A 19,848-nucleotide genomic window follows, 5' to 3' on the forward strand; every position below is an offset into this window, starting at 1 on the left:
AGGAGAGTCCTAAGTGAGGTGCCCTGGAGTGGTGTGGATAAAAATCTGTTCCTCTAGGACCTTAAAGATAAGCTGGTAGTCAATGAAAAACCAAACAAGCCACCATTCTAGGTCATGTGTAAAAATCCTTTTATTGATGATGAGTATAGAGATTATATTTTGAATTTGTCACTAAAGAAAATTGCTTGGCATCTGCAGTCAGTGCCCATGGGATTGTTGTTACTCTCCAAGTGGTTTGTACCATGGTGGGAGGGAGGAATGGTCAAAGCAGGAGAATGATACAGCGATGGGTGAGGAAATAGAATTGAGGGTATTTTCTCCAGGGGTTGAGAGGAGGCAAGCAAAATGTCTTCAAAATGCAGTCCAGAGTCTCAGGAGGTGGACAGGATAGGAGATTCTGGCAAACAAGAAAAAAAGAAAGCACATTTTCTTTTGTTGCAAGACTTTTGGCTTCTATTCCAACAGCCAATTTGGAGAAATCTGCTGAGGGAAAAAAGGAGAGAAAGCCAAAGTCTTAACACTTTGCTTTTTCTGTAGGCTATAAGGAGAAGGGCTAATAAGAAGCTAGATTTCCCCTGGCGGCACAGTTCCCTTATCTTCTTGAGCATCACATTTAAGCGGTGGTTTCATTGCTCATAGTCACCCATGCAAACACACCCATACATATATGTGTATGTATATGTATATTAAATTTCCCCCCACAATTACAAGTAAAAACAATTTTTTAACATTCATTGGACTTTTTTTTTTTTTGCAAGGCAATGAGGGTTAAATGACTTGCCCAGGGTCACACAGCTAGTAAGTATCAAGTGTCTGAGGCCGGATTTGAACTCAGGTCCTCCTGAATCCAGGGCCAGGGCTCTAGCCACTGCGCCACCTAGCTGCCCCATTCATTGGACTTTTTAAAAAAAGTTTTGAATCCCAAATTCTAACCCTCCCTTCCTTCCCCGACCCCTCCCTGACATAATAAGCAATCTGATATAGGTTATACTTGTACATATATATATGTATATATATGTGTGTGTGTGTGTGTGAGACACACATACAAACACATACATATATATGTATGTCTATGTATATAGATAGATAGATAGATAGATAGATATAGATATAGATTGCCTAAGATACTGGCATCTCCATAAGCCAGTTGTCCACACTCTGAGGGGGCCCCATCACATATCCCTACCCACTGCACTTGTGCGAGTGTTTCTAGATCCTGTATATAATCAGGCCCTATTCCTTCCTCCTGGGAGTCTTTAGTAATAAAGAAGAGATTTGAAGGATGACAGTCTTTTTTTGGTTTTGGTTTTTGTGGGACAATTGGGGTTAAGTGACTTGCCCAGGGTCACACAGCTAGTAAGTGTTAAGTGTCTGAGGCCGGATTTGAACTCAGGTACTCCTGACTCCAGGGCTGGTGCTCTATCCACTGCGCCATCTAGCTGCCCCAGGATGACAGTCTTAAATAAAGGAAATAAGAGTACAACCTTCCCTTGGGCCAGCTGTTCTCAAAGTATGGGCCAGGGTCTGTGAGGTCAAAAGTATTTTCATAATAATACTAAGACATTTTAATTTCTAATACAATAAGTGTCGATATATATATATATATATATATATATATATATATATATATATATATATATATGCCAAATAAACCAGAAGTTCCACTCAGACTCGATAATTTTTTTTTTAAGTCAGGCAATTGGGGTTAAGTGACTTGCCCAGGGTCACACAGCTAGTAAGTGTTAAGTGTCTGAGGCCGGATTTGAACTCAGGTATTCCTGACTCCAGGGCCGGTGCTTACCCATTGTGCCACCTAGCTGCTCCCAGACTCAATAATTTTTAAGAGTATTAAGTGGTCCTGAGAATAAAAATGTTTGAGAGCCACTGCCCTAGCCTCCTCCCCCTCCATTAAAAGAAAACAATGCATTGATTCATTTCCAATCATCTCCTTCGAGTGGCACCTCCATCTTCTCCCTTCCCCTCCCCCCTTCCCCCAAACCTCATGACTTATTCTGCCTGATGCTTCACAGGTTGTGAATGATCCATTCACCCAATGATGATGGCATGGTGATGTTGATAAGGAGGGACATAATTATCTTCCTAGATCTTCTGAAAAGAGCTTGGATTCACCCACACGGATTAAAAGTAGGTTTCCACAAGGCTCTTATTTCTGCCATTTGTATAAAATACTATGGCCAAATTGCACTGTAATTATCTTTATGGGCTGGTGCATTACACTAGGGGAAAGTATGTCATCCCGATATAGCTGCCCGTATAATTACCCAGCCATTGGTAGGACTGAAATAACCGTCTAATGAGAGCAAAATGATACGGTAAGTACCATGTAATCAACGAGTTATGGCTATTAAGCCTCTTTGTGCCCTCTCACCCAGCATCAAATGGGGACCCAGACCTAGCCTCCCCCAACGACTGGGAATCATATATACACTGTACCCCTTCGAAGGTTGAGTCCATGGGTTGCTGGTCTGGCATCCTAAGGTCTATAAGCGTGGGTAATGGGGACTGTGAGGTTAGGAATGGGGTTCTCTCAAAGGTAATTTGTGTATTTCCACATTTTCTTCTTCCTTCTAATTTCCTACACCTTCCTAGCTGTAATGACCCCAATAGTTTCCCCACCCCACTAAACAAAGGAAGCCTTCCAGAAGCTTAAAAGCCTCAAGTCACCCTGTCAGAGTAACGGTATCTGCCCAAAGCCCCTTTCCCGGATGGTGGGGAATTTGAACAGTAACTCCCCAGGAGTCTTCCCTCCCTCCCCAACTAGTGTGACTCAGCAGCAGACACCAGGGACAAGCTCCTCACCCCCTCCTCCAATGCCTAGTCTGGCTCCAGACTTTACTGCTTGAGTGGGGTGCCTTATTCCACCAGGACCCCAGCAGGGCACTGTGTTCCACCCAGACTCTAGTGGACCTGACTTGTTTCCATCTTCCCAGACTGCCCTGCTTATTCGAAGTATGTCCTCTTAATAAAATTGGCTTGTTTTAAGTAATGTCTCATGTGCTATATATTTCCTTGGTATTTTGAATGTTCCTAAACTGGTATCAAGACACTGGCTCTCTCTGGAAATTAATGAAATAAAAGGACCAAGATGAGTCACTCTTGTGTGGGGGGAAAGATGGTGTTGGGGTGAGAAGCTCCATATTTTGACTAGACATATCCCCAAGGGGACCATCACACCCAGCTCACCAAGTGAGAAATCTGTCAGCCTATTCATGTAAGGGGGCCCAGTATGGACAGATTAGTCAGGCCCGCATCAGTCTCCCAGTCAGTCAGGGGGATCATCAGGGATGCTCCCACCTCCTCTCCCAAACCCCATGAGGCAATAGAACCCAGAATGTCCTTTTCAGCTGGGTCCCCTTAGATTTAGCGGCACTTTCTGTTCCTTACAAACTCATTCTTTGTGATAGAATAGCCACAGTGACCATTTATTCTGAATTTTAGGAAATAAAAGAATACTTTGAGCAAGGCTTTGAAAAAAGGGGGCATTTTTTTTTTTGGTGGACCAATGAGGGTTAAGTGACTTGCCCAGGATCACACAGCCAGTGTCAAGTGTCTGAGGCCAAATTTGAACTCAGGTCTTCCTGAATCCAGGGCCGGTGCTTTATCCACTGCACCCCCTAGCTGCCCCAAAAGGGGGTGTTCTTTGTCAGGACATGTGTCCCCATTTGGAAGTATGATAAGGTGGTCTCTGTAGAGTCTCAGTGGTCGTGGGAACTGGACTAGATGGCCACCCGTTTTCAGATATAGATAGACTTTTATGATTCTTATAGAACACTAAGGAAAAGCTAGTTGGGGGGGTAGTGAATTGCAAATGTTTTGTCCTATAAACTAGAGATGTTGCCTGTAATTTAAATAACAGTTTTACTTTATTTTACATGGATTATAAACTCTCTTTGCCCTAAAACCTGAGGGGTTCTGAATTTAAAGAGACTAAGAGAAATCTCAAGGAAAAGTATAGCCTCAGTGATGGACTGTCCCTGTCCACACCACCCAGGTTCCCAGCCACCCAGATTCCCTACTTTATGCTCCAGATCGAAACCTGGGCTCTGTCACAAACCACTTAGTCCAAGTCTACTTATTTCCTCCTTAAGCCCAGGACATAGACCAACCAGGATGTGGTAGATGAACCAGACTGTATGTCTAAGGTTCACAGTGCTCTATGAATAGGCTCTGTGTGTGTTCACATATGTTTATCTGTCTATTCTAAATATTGTGTTTAGGGATAATATCTTTTCTTGCATCATCGTGAGCAGCAATTGCTCAGATAATTATTTTTTTTTTATCAAGATGGACTTCTTGAGAAACAGCATGAAGGGGAAGGAGGTGCACAATTGACACATGCCTGTGTTTTGGTTCGTCTGTCATACTTGCCCAGGCCTTTCTAGACTTACCTCATTCTGAATCGGTGGAATACTTGGGGTTGCCAAAACCAGGGTAATTTTCTTGGTTCACCTCCATAGGTGGTTCTGAGGAAGGAACAAATGAGGAACTTAGGAGAGGGTTTCTCAGAATCTGGCCACCATGTGCTCTTACCATTGCCCCATCCTTACCAAATAAGTCCATCAGACAAGTCCTTATCAGATAAAGATGGGGCAATGGTATGGAAACTGAGGACTAGCTGAGAGGTTAGAATTAGAAAGCAGAAACAGAGAGAAGAAAGGGGTTCTTTTCTGAGAGGGGAGAAAGCAGAGATGGGACAAGGGTCCCCATTCTTCCTGTCTTATTCCACTACTACAGCCAAGATAGCTCTCACCAGGGTTTCTTCCCTTTATTCCAGAGATCTCAATACTGGCTGGGATCCAAATTGATTGAGAGAGGGAATGGGGAGTGAATGAGGTAGTATCTACCACCAAGGAAAATCTAGCCTTTTCTTCTGCTTCTTAATTTAGGGCATTTGAATTTTGCTCTATCCTATGTAGCACATTAGTCCCTAAGCCCTTCTTCCACCCCACACTTACCTGACTGTATATTCCTTTTCCCCATGAGCCCCACAAAGAAGTCATGCATGTCACCTGCAGAAAGAGGGACAGAAACACCATGTGATAGTGAAAGAGAACAGGAGGCAAATCCCAGCATTCAAAACACCTCTCCTTGCCAGATGGGGTCAGCAGAGATGGCTTCTGTCTTCTCTGCCTGAATCTTCATCTTTCCTCCCTTATCTCAAATGGGTGTGGATTCTGGTCTTTTAGTTCCCCACAGACCTCCACCTCCCTTCCTCTACCTCTTTTAATTACTTCCTGAAATCTCCTCCCTCATACTATTCCCATACATCTTCCTCTCCTTGCCCACTTGGCTTAGGAACCTTTACACAGGCCAATCCCACTGCCTGCTGAGCAACATTCAACTGCAGATGGATAATCTTTCCATGGAGCCAACTACACCCCTCCAATTCAGGAGGGAACTGGCTGAGGTAGTGCTGCTGGCTCAGTTAGGCCATTGGTTTATTCTTGCCAAATAGCTTACCAGGGCCTGCAAGTCATGGGGGCGTTGAGCAGGTGGTCAGCAGGAAGGAAGTGGGGGGATGGAAGGGAGTAATGTAAATGGTTACTTACGTTTCTGGAAATCCATGGACTCCTTAGGGTCTATGAAATCAAGAAAATAAATGCATGTAAGGAAAAGGTTGGGCTAGCATGGGAGGGAGTCCTGGGGAAATGATACTGAGAGGGAAGGCCAAATAGAACAAATCAAGATCCATCATCCAGTGCCCCCACCAAGCTGCCTCTCAGTTCCTTCTCACCTTAATTTCCCTGAGGGTGGCTTAGATGGACCCACCCCCTGGGGTGGCTCTCCAGTTGTTCCCCACACCCCCAAGATCTTGCTTCTCATGTCTTCTCTCTAACCCTGCACTAGGAAATTGGGGTCTTACCCACAGTGGTCTTGCTCAGCAACCTCAGCAGCCCATCCAGAGAGAGAGAACGACTGTTATACAACCTCCGGAGCAGGGATGGGTGGAGTTGATAGAGATCTGAGACCTTCTGGTAGAGAAAGATACAGAAAACCAGGGTGGTGGTGATGACAGCATAGAGTAGACCCCCCCCCAAGATCCCATCCAGCCTTGGAGAGTTATGCCCCAGTCCCTAGGCTTGCTTTCTCCATGAGAGCACAACCCCATTTTGAACCCATCACAGAAATGCACAGCTCTCCTTAACCCAGTTAGGCTTCCTTGCCAGGGACTACTTGACATACCCAAAGACTATCTCATTTATTTCACAATTCCCTCTGATATACATTCTTCCTTCAGATGCTGAATATTATTGGGAAGAGAAAAGCATAAAGAACTCAAGAACCAGCCTGGAGATTGAAACCATTCAGCCCTTCCCAATCACTGTCTATGATGAGATGTTTGTGTCTGGGGATACAGGAGGGAGAAGAGAGAACCCAGACTGGCGATGTTGGATATGATCACCTAGCTAGCAACAATACCCTCCCATGTCCCAGACTCAATAGGAGCTTCACTGAAGTTCCAGGTGAGCTTGAGGATTGATGATGGGGGAGATAAAAAGAGGTATGCTGGACTTGGAGTCAGGAGGGACTTGAATTTGAATCCTGCCTTAGATGTTTATTGGTTATGTGACTCTGGGCAAGTCACTTAACCTCTCAGTCTTAGTTTCCCCATCTGTAAAATGGAGATAATAATACCACCTAGCCCACAGGATTGTTGTGAGAATCAAACGAGAAAACATATTTAAAGTGCTTTGCAAACTTTCAAGTATTATATAAATGCCAATTATCACTATTATTAATTCTTATCATTAAAGGACTTTCTTTTGTACTTTAAGTGGCATGTCATCTTAAAGTCCTCTCTTTGCTTGTTGTTCATTCTGTCACTCCACATGTTAGATGCAAAGTGCCTGGGGTCACCTTTACTCTGGCGAATATGACTAGTGATTCCCCATGGATTTTGGAAAGTGTGGGTAGGGAGAAGGAGTAGAGATTAGGAGCCCTGGACTTCCTCTTCCCTGTTCCCTTCCCCATTCACAGAAAAGGTGGAAAGAGCAATGAATTTAGGTTCAAAAGATGATATGCCACCTGTCTAACTTTGGGCAAGAGATTTAACCCTTCTTGACTTCAGTTCTTTCATCTCTCAAATGAGAAGGTAGGATTACAATCCTAAAGGTCTGGGGCAATAGATCTGATATCATCCAGATTGCTCTCCCCCCATGAATTGGTCAGATCATGAGTTGGGAGAAAATGGGGCTTTACTGTTGGGTACAAATTCAGGCAAAGTATTGGGATATACAAGCTCTTCTGTGATTTCCCTCTATTCCCCTGAAACAAGGAGAAACCTCTAGATACACCCACTTTCTTTTACCATCTCTGTCCCCACCCCAATCTTTTCATTTCCATCTTCTTGGCTTTCTCTGCCTCTGTATCTCTCTCCATTTATCTTTATCTCTGATTCTTTCTTTTCCATTCCATTCGGTTTTATTTGTTATGGGTGTTGCTGAGTTTAAAGACCTCTTCCCTTATGAGACAACTCTTGGAGCTGTCAAATGGGAGCTCCTAATGCTTCTGATGATGGGTCTTTTTTATTTCTTTTTTTGGTACCTTCAGGAGCTGCAGGGAGGTACACACATATGGAGCACCCCCAACTAGTTGCAGCTGCTGGTGTCTGACAAAGAGACAATCATCATCAAAATAGGAAAGAATTCCATCTCGCATCTCACTAGAACCTTGGATTGCTAAAGTCCAATCATTCCCTACAGCACACACACACACACACACACACACACACACACACACACACACTCACACATACACACACTCACATACAAACACACACAAACGGATATAGATTTAGATATACATAGGTACCCCAGATGCCCTGTGGAAGTAAGAATAGATTGGAAAGCTTTACCATCCTGCTGCTGTCCAAGAGAGGAAAACTGAGAGATGGAGAGCCTATAGGCTGCTCTAGGTCACACAGAAAAAAAAAGACAGAAACCCTAACCATATCAGACTAAAGCTCTGCTTCTGATGTCATGTACATGGGAAAGGCAACCCTACCCTCCTGACCCCAGTGTCATAGATGGCTGTCTACTCATAATCTGGTACCTAGAATTATCAATTCTCTTTTTATGCCTGGTTCACAGCTCCTAAGGAGGCCACTTTTCCCAAATTGCTCAAATAGTCTTCCCACCCTCTGTAATGAGATGCTAAGCAGACTTGGGCTAGAGAAACAGCTAGATTTCTCACACATACAGAATTTGTAATAAGTCCCACCTGTAATCATCTTAAAAGCATTTGTGCCGATGTAATTGCTGTCATTTCATAACTCTGAAAAGACTCATCCTCTCCTTCCTCCTCTCCTCCTCAACCAGTTCCCACTCTCTTCCCAGGAGGAACTTTGGAAACCAGAGCCCAACCTGTTGTTTTTCTGTGCTGGGGCAACCCAGTCTGACAAATACTGAGTGAGAGGGATGGGGAGGAATCACTGGGAGAAGAGGAGAAAGGGTTGAGTTCCTAAGGGGGTGGGGGGGTGGGGGAAATGGAGCAATCAGTGAAGAATACCAGGGTAGGGGAATAAGAGGGAAGGATAGTAAAAAAATTTCTTTGCATTTCAATAATTAAATGATTGTAACATTTATGTGCATTTAAGTAGCACGCAAGTGGTCATTGATTATTTTGGGAATAAGAGTTCTGGTGTCTTACTGGGGCTCTGATCATCTGACCAGGGACCAAGCCATGGGAAAGAACAAATAGGGAGTTTCTTCTGACCCCTAGCTCACTCCAACCCCCCCCCACAACAGCACCATTCAATCAATATTAATCAATCAACAAGTACTTTTGAACAATTGTTATTAAATTCTTGTTACTAAACAAAATATAGATATGGTAGTAGAGACAGAGATGCACTTTCTTGCACATGCACACCTACACAAATATGCAGAGAGCTACACATATGTCCAATTCATACACACACATTCCCTCCCTTCTTGCCCCTGAAACTGAAGGGATGTTATAACTAAGGGAAAATCTGGCTCTGTAAGGGTAAAGGGGGGGTGGTGTCTTACCTTGCTGTGGCCTCCTCCAAATGCCCCTTGTTCCTGTGATTCCTCACAGACAGCTTGGCAGCTCCTTCCGACACCCAGAACCAGAATAGCCATGAGGAGAAGTGTACTTTTCATGGTGCCTAGGAGGGCAAAGGTGGTAAACCTTGGGCATGGGGTAAGGAAGAGGACCCTTCCATAATCCACAGCCCAAGCACATCCTAAGTCCACATATGACAGATGCCAAGTACAGAAGCAACATGGGTGATCATGTGTCATGAATTGACATGTGCTAAAGAGCATGTGTAAGCCTGTTCCCCACCACAGCCCAAGATTCCATGGGAAGGAAGGTGACCTCAGTGAAGATGTTGAAGCTCTTTGCTTCAACTTGCCTGCCCACCAAAGGGTATGATCCTTCACCTCCTCAAAATCTGGGTCTGATCAGGACAAACCATTGGGGCTAAGAACAAATCCTCCCTTCCTAGGAAGAGGAGGCAGCTGTAGATGAAGGAGGGACCTATGCCCCTTTCTTATACCCATGGAAGGGTCCTAAATGGCCAATTGTTCTCCAACAGAAAAACTTTCCAGTTAGAGAAAAAAGATGATGAACCTTTAGTCTCCTGACATTGACCTACAACAGAACCCTCCCTCCAACACACACACACACACACACACACACACACACACACACACACACACACACATACATGCGTGCGCGCCCATTTGCCCAGTACCTTGCCTTTAGTATCAACTTCCATCTCCCAGAATCCCTTCCTCTTGACTCTGGACCTCATCAGTAAAACCTGTCCCTTAATCTCAGTGCTCCTTTCACCCATACATATATTCACATACCCTTTTTTCCTCTGACCTATTTTACCTCCTTTCCCCATCATACCTACCTGGAGTTGACTCCTGGTAAGATATGGAGGCTCTGGATCTTTGGCTCTTGGTGTCCGGCTTCCCAAATTCCACAAGGATGCTTCGGTGGCTGCTGCTGAAGAGAGAGGGGATCTTGGATCTGGCAGAGACTCAGTCCCTGCTCCCTGATAAGGGCTTTGGGAGGGTCTGGGGGGGGTGGAGGGGCTGAGGGGAGGGGCTGAGAGCCACCAATCCTGGGGTGGATAGAAGAGAGGGGGGGAGATTGGGGCGTTTGGGAGGGGGGAGGCAGGGAGGAAAATGTTGCTGCCAGAAACCCTGAGAACACAGAAGAACCTACCAGACACCCAGCCCAATGCTAATGCCACCTTCCCAATAGTGCCTGAACAAGGCACTTAGAAAATAAGTATTTATTTATTTGTCAGTGGTTTGAAGTAGAATATACTTATGATATGCCAATAGGTGCAAATGTAGTCAGTCCCTTCATCTTTGCCCTTAACCCCACAGAATCTCTTAAGAGGATCTCCTCTCCATCATTTCCAAGCATCTTCTCTGCTCTCCTCAAGAACGCCTGCCCTCGCCCCTTTATCCATTAGCTGGGCTGCCCAGTCTGAAAAACTCCTATTCCGGTTCCCCTGAAACATCTCTGTGCAATACACAGTGAGAACCTACTCTGCCCCTTGCACAGATAGCCTGTATGTTACACTGGGACATATTTGACTGAAGATGTTGTTATTCTTAGGGCTCTGGGACTGACCCCACCCCAGCTTTTGAGCTGGGATCCAGGATCAGATCGGTAGTGTAAAGATAGGGAGCCTCCAGGACCAGCTAAAGGGATGGATTTGGTGGGTTTCCTCCCTCCCTTTCTGAAAATAGCTCCCCATGCAAATACCTATGCTCTAAGCCAGCTGTATCAGTCTTGTAAGTAAATCTAAATCAATACCTCTGGCCTGAGTTCCCTTGCCTGTAAAATGAAGGAGTTGATCTAGAAGATCTCTGACGTCCCTTACAGCTCTAAAGGTATCATCTTATGATTAATCCATCTCTGTGTCTGCTTCCAAATCCAGAAATCCCTTCCCCATGCCCCATCTCATTACTCAAGGGTCTTTCGGGGACAGGGAGATCTCCTGGGCTTGCTATCTCTTACCCTGCCCCATGTCAGGGTAACTGACTATAGAAAAGTTCTTGCTGTAGTCTAACCTTTATCCCTCCTGCTGCAGTCTCACTAAAGCTAGAGAAAAGAACATGACTCTGAGTCTGTCCCTACCACCCCCGCCATGCCTCAGGATTGATCTCTTAATTGCTCTACTTTTTTTTTTTCTTGTTTCAGGTTTTTTTCCCCCTGTCTAATCTGCTTCCCTGAAGTTCTGTCATCTTCTCCTGCGACCTTTTAACCACTATGTTCTGTACCCCTACTGTTAGGGAGAGCTTATTCTGCTTCATTTACCCCTCTAGAAGCCCCAGGAGAGGAGAGGTGGGCAGGGCAGAGAGAAAGAGAGAAAAAGAGAGACTGAGAGAGACAGAGAAAGAGAGACAGAGAAAGAGAGGAGAGACATAGAGAGAGAAAGATACAAAGATTGAGGAGGGAGAGAGGAGAGAGAAAGAGATACTTAGAGACAGAGACACTGAGAGAGACAGAAGAGAGAAAAGAGACAGAGAAAGAAAAGAGAGACACACAGAGAGGAAGATACAGAGATTGAGGAGAGAGGAGATAAAGAGATACTAGAGACAGAGACACTAGGAGAGACAGAGACAGGCAGAGAGGGAGAAGGGGAGATAGAGAAACAAGAGAGAGACAGAGAGATAAACAGAGAATAGAATGGAGATAAGGATAAATACACACAGAAGATAGATCTTAGTAACTTCCAAGGTTCAGCCAGATGCTTGAGAGTAAGCCAACTGGGGAAACCACCTACTGTGCCCTTGTCCTGTGGGACTGGAAGAAAGCAGTAGAGGAAGCCTGAGTCCCTCCCACTCTGGTCTTATCCTTGGCTCCATCTCATCCTGAGCCCATCTTTTCGATCCAAGTTCTTCCTCATCCTTTTGTCTTTTGTCCCCTTTCTTTTGGAGCTGGTAGCTCAGATTTAATAGAGAGAAGCTGAATCTACTTAAAGCAGAGGTCCTTAACCTGGGGTCTAAGGATGCCCAAGGGGTCCACAGATAGATTACAGAGGGTCTATGGAGATATATCTTTATTTTCACTAAAATCTAACTCAAATGTAGCATTTACTTCAATTATATATATATATATATGTATGTATATATATATATATATTTTTTTTTTAAACCAACATTTTTTTTTTGAGAAGGAATCTGTAGGCTTCACAAGACTGCGACAAGAGTCCATGACACCAAAAGGGTTAAGAACCCCTGGACCAGAGTGTGGGCAGCAGCTGGTTCCCCAGACCCCTTAATTATGCACAAACCTAATGAGGTCCCTTTAAAAGCTCAGCTAATTACTGGACTGAGTGCACCCTGAAGGAAAAGGAACAGGGCTGGTGAGAAAAGCATGAAGGGAGAGGCGTAAAGATCCTTGGGTACTTAGAAACAGGAGCCGGGAGGAAGAAGGTAGGTACTGAGAGAAGGACAGTGTAGGTTGTTCATACAAATGAAATGCCAAATAGCAGACCAACGGATTATTGATTCACTTCAAAGTGAAAAGCTACGGCAATGTTTTAAAATCCATGTTCTATTTGTTAAAAGATTTCCCCCACCTCTCAGTGAAGAGTGGTGTGGATAGGCAATAAGATAAATGCTTGGTGATTTAAAAAAATAAAATTTGATTTAAAAAATTAAAACCATTTGGTACTAGATGAGAAACAGAATGGTGGATCAATGGAACAGAGTAGGTATACAATACATAGTAGTAAATGATTATAGTAAACTTGTGCTTAATAAACATAAAGATTTAAGTTTGGGGGATAAAAACACACTATTTGGTAAAAAAAAATGCTGGGAAAACTAAAAAGCAATCTTGTGGAAACTAGGTATAGACCAATATCTTACACAATTTCCCCACATAAGGCCAAAATAGATACACAACCTAGACATAAAGGGAGATATTATAAGTAAATCAGAAGAAAATGGAACATAATACCTATCAGATTTATGGGTAGAAAAATTTATGAATAAACAAGAAATGTAGAGCATTATGGGATGTAAAATGGATAATTTAAATTGTATTAAATTTTAAAGGGTTTGTACAAGTAATACCAGTACAGCCAAGATGAGAAGGAAAGCAGAAAATTAGGGAAGAAATTTTATAGGCAGTTTCTCAGAGAAAGGCCTCATATTTCAACTATATAGAGAACTGAGTCAAATTTATAAGAATCTGAGTCATTCCCCAATGATAAATGATCAAAGGATATGAATGGGTAATTTTGGGAAGAAGAAATCAAAGCTATATAGAATTATATGAAAAACGCTCTAAATCATTATTGATTAGAGAAATACAAATTAAAACCACTTTGAGATATCGTCTCATACTTATCAGATTGGCTAAAATGGCAGAAGGGGAAAATGAGAAATGCTGGAGCCATGTGGAGAAACTAGGACACTAATACACTGTTGGTGGAACTGTGAACTGATCTAACCATTTTGGAGAGCAATCTGGAATTATGCCCAAAGAGTTATAAAATTGGGTGACACCCTTTGACCCAGCAATATTAAGTCTGTTTCCCAAGGTGATTGGGAAAAAGGAAAAGAACCTGCATATTAGAAAATACATATAGAAGCTCTTTGTGGTGGCCAAAAAAAAAATGGAAATGGAATTTGGAATTTGAATGGAAATTGAATCTGCCCATTAATTGGGGAATGGCTGAATAAGTTGCAGTATATGATTGTGACAGAATACTACTGTGCTGTAAGAAATGATGAGCTGGTTGATTTTAGAAAATCTTGGGAAGACTTACATGAAATAATGAAAAGTGTGGGGCAGTTAGGTGGCGCAGTGGATAGAACACTGGCCCTGGAGTCAGGAATACCTGAGTTCAAATCCGGTCTCAGACACTTAATGCTTACTAGCTGTGTGACCCTGGGCAAGTCACTTAACCCCAATTGTCTCACTAAAAAAAGAAAAAAAGAAATAATGAAAAGTGAAATGAGCAGAATCAAGTGAATGCTGCATGCAATACTAGCAATATTGTTCAAAGAGTAACTGTGAATGATTAAATTATTGTGAGTAATATGAATATTCAAATAATCTATGAAGAGCTTATAAAGAAAATGCTATCACCTCCAGAGAGAGAACTGATATATGGAAGTATGTATTGTATGGTTCCGTATATGTTACATTTACATATACATTTACATTTACATATACATATACATATATATATACATATACATTTAAAATATCTGTCTTCTCTAATGCAAGGTTGGGAGGGAGCAAGACAACTTGGAACTCAAAATGTAACCCAAAACAGGAAGGAAATATTTTTTAAAATTTAATTGATGCTTCCTGTTTGGTAATTAGCTCTAATTTTGATAGCACTTTGGGAGCAAGGGACCTTGAGATGGGTAGAGGCAGTTCAGGTTTGATAGCAAAGACCTCTTAGCTCCTGCTTGTGGCTCTCTCTTCCTTCCTTCCTCTCTTCCTTCTTCCTCTCCCTGTCAGAGAGGAAAGGTCTGATATGAATAATGTCCTTTGATAAGGCTCCCTATGCTCCTGGGAGTGGGGGGCCCAGAGGGGGGTAAGCAAGGAGATGGCAGGGGGAACTAGTAGCCCCTTGATCTTCAGGATTCTCAAGGACTTGAAAGAATTGATGCTGAGCTAAGCCAGAGAAGAAGGAAAGAAGAGCTGGCCATGGGGGGTGAAGGTGTGCTCTGAGAGTAGAAGGACAGGGGCAGCGTCTGGGGGATAAAGGCAGGGGTTTAGGTGTGCATTTTGCCTGGAAAGGAACTACATTCAGATGAGGCCTGTTTGTTTCTAAGTCCACAGCACAGCCCCTATTGTAACATAGCCTGCATTGCAGGTAGACTAGAATACCAGGGTCCCTAGTGGGTCTCCTGCTCCAACATGCAACCTCTTTTCCTCACCCTCCGTTTCTTTGGGATGTTGGGGTGCAGTGAGGGGATTGAAAGGGCTGCCAGCAGCAACTCTGGCTGAGATCAGAAAGGGTGACTTAATTACTCCCCAGGAGTCTGGAGTTGGGGCAGGGGGGAAATAGAGGGGGTGAAGAAGGCAGGACTTACCCCTGTGCATAAGTCTGTGCCTGGTGATGTGGCCTTATCACATATGTGTACACCCACATCTGCTCCCTGCATATTTCCTCCTCCATTCAAGATGATGGTTCTGTCCTTGAGGGAGCAGCTGGGGAGACTGACTTTGCAGGATTGCAATGTCCACTCCAAGCCAAGTCATGAAGCTGGGAGCGGAAGCCGTGGCCCTGGTTCTGAAAGGCCAAGAGGGAGGTAGCAGGCAGGGCAGAGTGCGTGGGGAGCAGATGGAAATGTCATCCAGGCAAGGCTAAAACCTCCCAGCCAAGGGAAATCATGGAAAAGTAATGGAGAAACGTGGCCTTGTCAAGGACCTAGGCAGCCCAAGATGTCCCCAGCTGCTGCCTCTTGTATTTCTTGGAGCCCCAGATCCAATAGACTAGAAGAGAGTCACTTCCAGGAATTTAAGAAGAAAAGGGCTGAGATCATACAGCATGAAGGACTGAGCCTAGGGGGTGATTTTTTAAAATGAGTTTTTATTGGTCTTTTCTAACATCCCTAAAATTTACCCCAGTACTCTCTATCCCACTCTCACAGAGCTATCCCATATAATAAATAGTTTTTAAAGACAAAATAAAAGAGAAAAAAATCAGCAAAATTGATTAATATATTTTTTAAATGAAAATATGTGCAATGTAACATACTCAAAAATCTCCCATCTCTTCAAAAGGTGAGTATATTTTCATATCTCTTCTTTTGAGTCATATTTGATCTTTGCAATTTTGCAGCATTAATTTTGTATTTTTTGTGTGTGATTGTTCTTTTTCTTTATATTGTTGTAAGCATTTTATATATCATTTTCTTGGTTCTACTTACTTTACTCTGCTGTGATTCATGAATCTCTTTCCATACTTCTTTTTATTTATCATTTTTTACAGCACAGCGATATTCATTGTACTCATATCTCATAGTTTTTTTAGCCATTCCCTAATTAGTGGGAGTCTACTTCCAACTCTTTGCTATTACAAAAAAAAAGTGTTGCTATAAGAATTTTGATATATATATATATATATGGGGACTTTCTTCTTACCAATGACCTCTTTGGGGTATAGACCTAGTAATGGAATCTTCCAGTCAAAAAAATATGGGCTATTTTAGTCACTTTATTTGCATAATTCCCACTTGTTTTCCAAAATACTTTTATTTACTGCCTCACAGCTCCACCAACAATGCACCAGTGTGCTTATCTTCCTACAACCCTACCAACATTGGTTATTCCCATCTTTTCTCACATTTTCCAATTTGTAGAGTATAAGGTAAAACTTCAAGGTTGTTTTGATTTGTATTTCTCTAATTAGTAGTAATTTGGAACATTCTTTCATATGGTTGTTAATCTTTTGAGAATTCTGTTCATATCCATTGACCACTTATTTATTGGGGAATGGCTTTTGGTGATGTATACACACACATATGTTTGTATGTATTTGTGTGTGTATATATTATCCAAGGTATATAAATAATTAGCATATACATACATACACACAGATACATATGTAGACATATAGGTAGAGATAAACTGTTTATGTACTTTGGATATCAAACAGTATATGTGGGGGGCAGCTAGGTGGCGCAGTGGTAAAGCACCGGCCCTGGACTCAGGAGTACCTGAGTTCAAATCCAGCCTCAGACACTTGACACTTACTAGCTGTGTGACCCTGGGCAAGTCACTTAACCCCCATTGCCCCACAAAAAAAAAACAAAACAGTATATGTGTGTGTGTTTTATATATCTTGAATACTAGACCCTTATCTGAAAATTTTGATACAAAGATCCCCTCTCCCCCCCATTCAACTACTTCCTGGGGGGTTGTTTATACAAGTTGGGAGACACTGTAAAATGTAGCGTGGTGATAACATTCTGGACTTGATATCAGGAGAGACCTAGGCTTAAATCCTTGCTTGTTTGTGTAACCTTGGGCAAGTCACTTAACTAACATTCCTGAGCCTCAGTTTCTCATCTGCAAAATGGGGATTATAAACTCATAGATTTAAAACTGGAAGAGATTTTAAAAGTCATTTACTCCCCTTCCCTCATTTCACAGATGAGGAAACTGAGATCCAGTGAAGTTCAATAACTTGTTCAAGGTAGTAAGTGGCAGAGTCCAGGGTTTGAACTCAGGTCTTATGACTCCACATGTTTTTGTACTGTTATAATCTTTTTTTTTTTTTTTTAGTGAGGCAATTGGGGTTAAGTGACTTGCCCAGGGTCACACAGCTAGTAAGTATTAAGTGTCTGAGGCTGGATTTGAACCCAGGTACTCCTGACTCCAGAGCCGGTGCTCTATCCACTGCGCCACCTAGCTGCCCCCTTGTTATAATCATTTTAAGGCCTACTTTTCAAAATTATTACAAGGAAAGCACTTTATAGGCCTTAAAGTATTATATAAATATGAGTTACCATTTTTAGTAAATTTCTCAAGGAGAGACTGAAATAATCTGAGTTTGAAAATAGTTTCTTTGATCAGTTCTTGAATGACTGAGGAGAGAAAATGTGTCTCTGGACTAGAAATTGAGAGCTAGTAGCTCAAAAGGGATTCCTATAAAGCAAACAGGTTCTGAGGAGTATAGTCTTTAGGCAGGGGGCAAATTGAACTACATTCTATTCTTCCAGGGGGACCCCAGCTTTTAGAGATGCCTCTTAGTCGAGTAAGTGTGGAAGAAGAAGGAGATCGAGGTTGACCAAGAAATCAATAAGCATTTATTAAGAACCTACCTAATACGTACCAGGCACTGTGCACTAAAAAGCAGCAGTCCCTGCCCTCAGAGAGCTTATAGTCTGTCAAGGGAATCCACACTAACACATTAAAGCAACTACAATATGGGAGGGGTGGTGATGGTCACATTAGCCAATGTGGGGAGGGGCTGTGGATCAGGAAGAAACTTACAAAGGTAGTGGCATCAGAGCTGAGCTTTGAAAGAAGTTAGAGATTCTGAGGTAAGGAAGTGAGGATGGAGTGTATTCCAGGGCAGGGGAGAGATCTCAAATCTGGAGCAATGAAGCTGTGGTGAGCATGAAAGTGGGAGGATTTCTTTGGACCAAGGGCTCCAGGACCCTCCTACAGATTTTCTCCCCTCCCTGCAGAGAGGCAGATTTCAATTTGATATATAAGGGGGGAATTTTCAAACTATTCACTGTTCAGAAGTAGAATGGTCTCAGGAAATTCCCCATTGCTGGAGATTGACAAGCAGAGGCCAGATGTTGTAGAAAAGAATTCCATTTGGGGGGCAGCTAGGTGGTGCAGTAGATAGAGCACCAGCCCTGGATTCAGGAGGACCTGAGTTCAAATCCGACCTCAGACACTTAACACTTACTAGCTGTGTGACCCTGGGCAAGTCACTTAAACCCAATTGCCTCACCAAAAAAAAAAAAAAAAGAAAGAAAGAAAAGAAAAGAAAAGGAAAAAAAGAAACCCAAGGATTCTGTTCAAGTAAAGACTGAACTACATGACCTCTAAGGTCCCTTCCAACTTTCAGATTCTGTGAAATCTTGGATAGAGGATGGGGAGAAAGTATGGTACCAATCTCTGCGGCAGGGATCCTTAACCCTTTTTGTCTAGTGGAACCCTCTGGCAGTCTGATGAAACCCTTCTTAGAATAATTTTTTTCAGTGCAACTAGGTATGGGGGCAGCTAGGTGGTACAGTGGATAAAGCACCGACCCTGGATTCAGGAGGACCTGGGTTCAAATCTGACCTCAGACACTTGACACTTACTAGCTGTTTGACCCTGGGCAAGTCACTTAACTTCTTTTACACTCCATTTCCTCATCTGGAAAATGAAGGATAATAACAATCTCTACCTCTATCTAGGGTTGTTGTGAAAATAAAATGAGATAATATTGGTAAAGCATTTTGCAGACTCTATGTAAATGCTGGCTATTATTATTGTGCATAAAACAAACTACATAGGATTGCAAAAACAAAACAAAATCTATTGAAATAAAGATGCATTTTCCCCCTATCTAAGTTCCTGGGCTCCCTGAAATCTATCCACAGATCCTATGAGGGACCATGGTTCCCAATTAAGGGTCCCTGCTCTGTGGCTACCTGAGAAGTAATGAGTAAAGGGAAGGCAGTGAGGATTTTAGGGGTGATTCAGGAATTCATTTCTCTCTACCCCACAGAGGAGGTTCAATCCCTCCATGCAAGAAAGAGGAGTAAAGGGGGCAGCTAGGTGGTACAGTGGATTGAGCACTGGCCCTGGAGTCAGGAGGACCTGAGTTCAAATCTGGTCTCAGATGCTTGACACTTACTAGCTGTGTGACATTGGGCAAGTCACTTAACCCTCATTGCCCAACCGAAAAAAGAAAGAAAGAAAGAAAAAGGAGGAAAAGGGCAAAGAGAGAGGGACTGGAGCAGGGGAAATGACCATCTGCTTTCTACTTTCTCATATTCATTAATTCTCAGATTTGGGGCTCACTGTGGCTGGAGTAAGAAGATACCAGGGATGGTGATCAAGGACCCACAGCTCCTCCAGGCTCCCTTCTCTCTCCCCACCCTGTGCCTGCAACAAGGGTGATGGGAGAGAAGGAGTGGAAGAGGGAGCAGCCGTTATATGCTCTCCTGAAATTGCTTCTGAAAATGACCAGACACTTCACCAGAAAATGATGACAATTTGGGCCCTGGGCACAGGAAGAGACAGACGATGCTGATTATAAGAGGAATGACAGGGACAGCCAACCCCACAGTCATGCATCCTCTCTTTTCTCTTTAGGGCCTTCATGGTCTCTGTCAGAGGCATGGGGTAAGT

At 43.0% G+C, this 19,848-nt stretch overlaps 1 protein-coding gene across 1 annotated transcript; it reads right to left on the reverse strand.

Moving 5' to 3' along the window:
• Nucleotides 1-131: 131 nt before the first annotated feature.
• On the reverse strand, nt 132-15,188 carry TAC3 (tachykinin precursor 3). Its single transcript, XM_043968819.1, has 8 exons — nt 15,078-15,188; nt 9,908-9,999; nt 9,033-9,151; nt 5,885-5,993; nt 5,571-5,600; nt 4,977-5,030; nt 4,410-4,484; nt 132-397 (listed from the first exon to the last, which is right to left on the reverse strand). The coding sequence occupies exons 1-7, from the start codon at nt 15,161-15,163 to the stop codon at nt 4,411-4,413; spliced, it is 564 nt and encodes a 187-aa protein (XP_043824754.1). The 5' UTR covers nt 15,164-15,188; the 3' UTR covers nt 132-397; nt 4,410.
• Nucleotides 15,189-19,848: the final 4,660 nt, after the last annotated feature.

The sequence above is a fragment of the Dromiciops gliroides genome, chromosome 5 (genome assembly GCF_019393635.1).
Source record: "Dromiciops gliroides isolate mDroGli1 chromosome 5, mDroGli1.pri, whole genome shotgun sequence".
Classification (NCBI taxonomy): domain Eukaryota; kingdom Metazoa; phylum Chordata; class Mammalia; order Microbiotheria; family Microbiotheriidae; genus Dromiciops; species Dromiciops gliroides.

Excerpts from the sequence above, each read along its gene's own strand:
- TAC3 (XM_043968819.1), bottom strand. The coding sequence starts at position 15,163 with ATGGAGGAGGAAATATGCAGGGAGCAGATGTGGGTGTACACATATGTG. Across the intron at positions 9,152-9,907 it reads TTACCAGGAGTCAACTCCAG|GCACCATGAAAAGTACACTT; the intron begins GTAGGTATGATG and ends TTGCCCTCCTAG. Across the intron at positions 5,031-5,570 it reads GTCCATGGATTTCCAGAAAC|GTGACATGCATGACTTCTTT; the intron begins GTAAGTAACCAT and ends CTCTTTCTGCAG.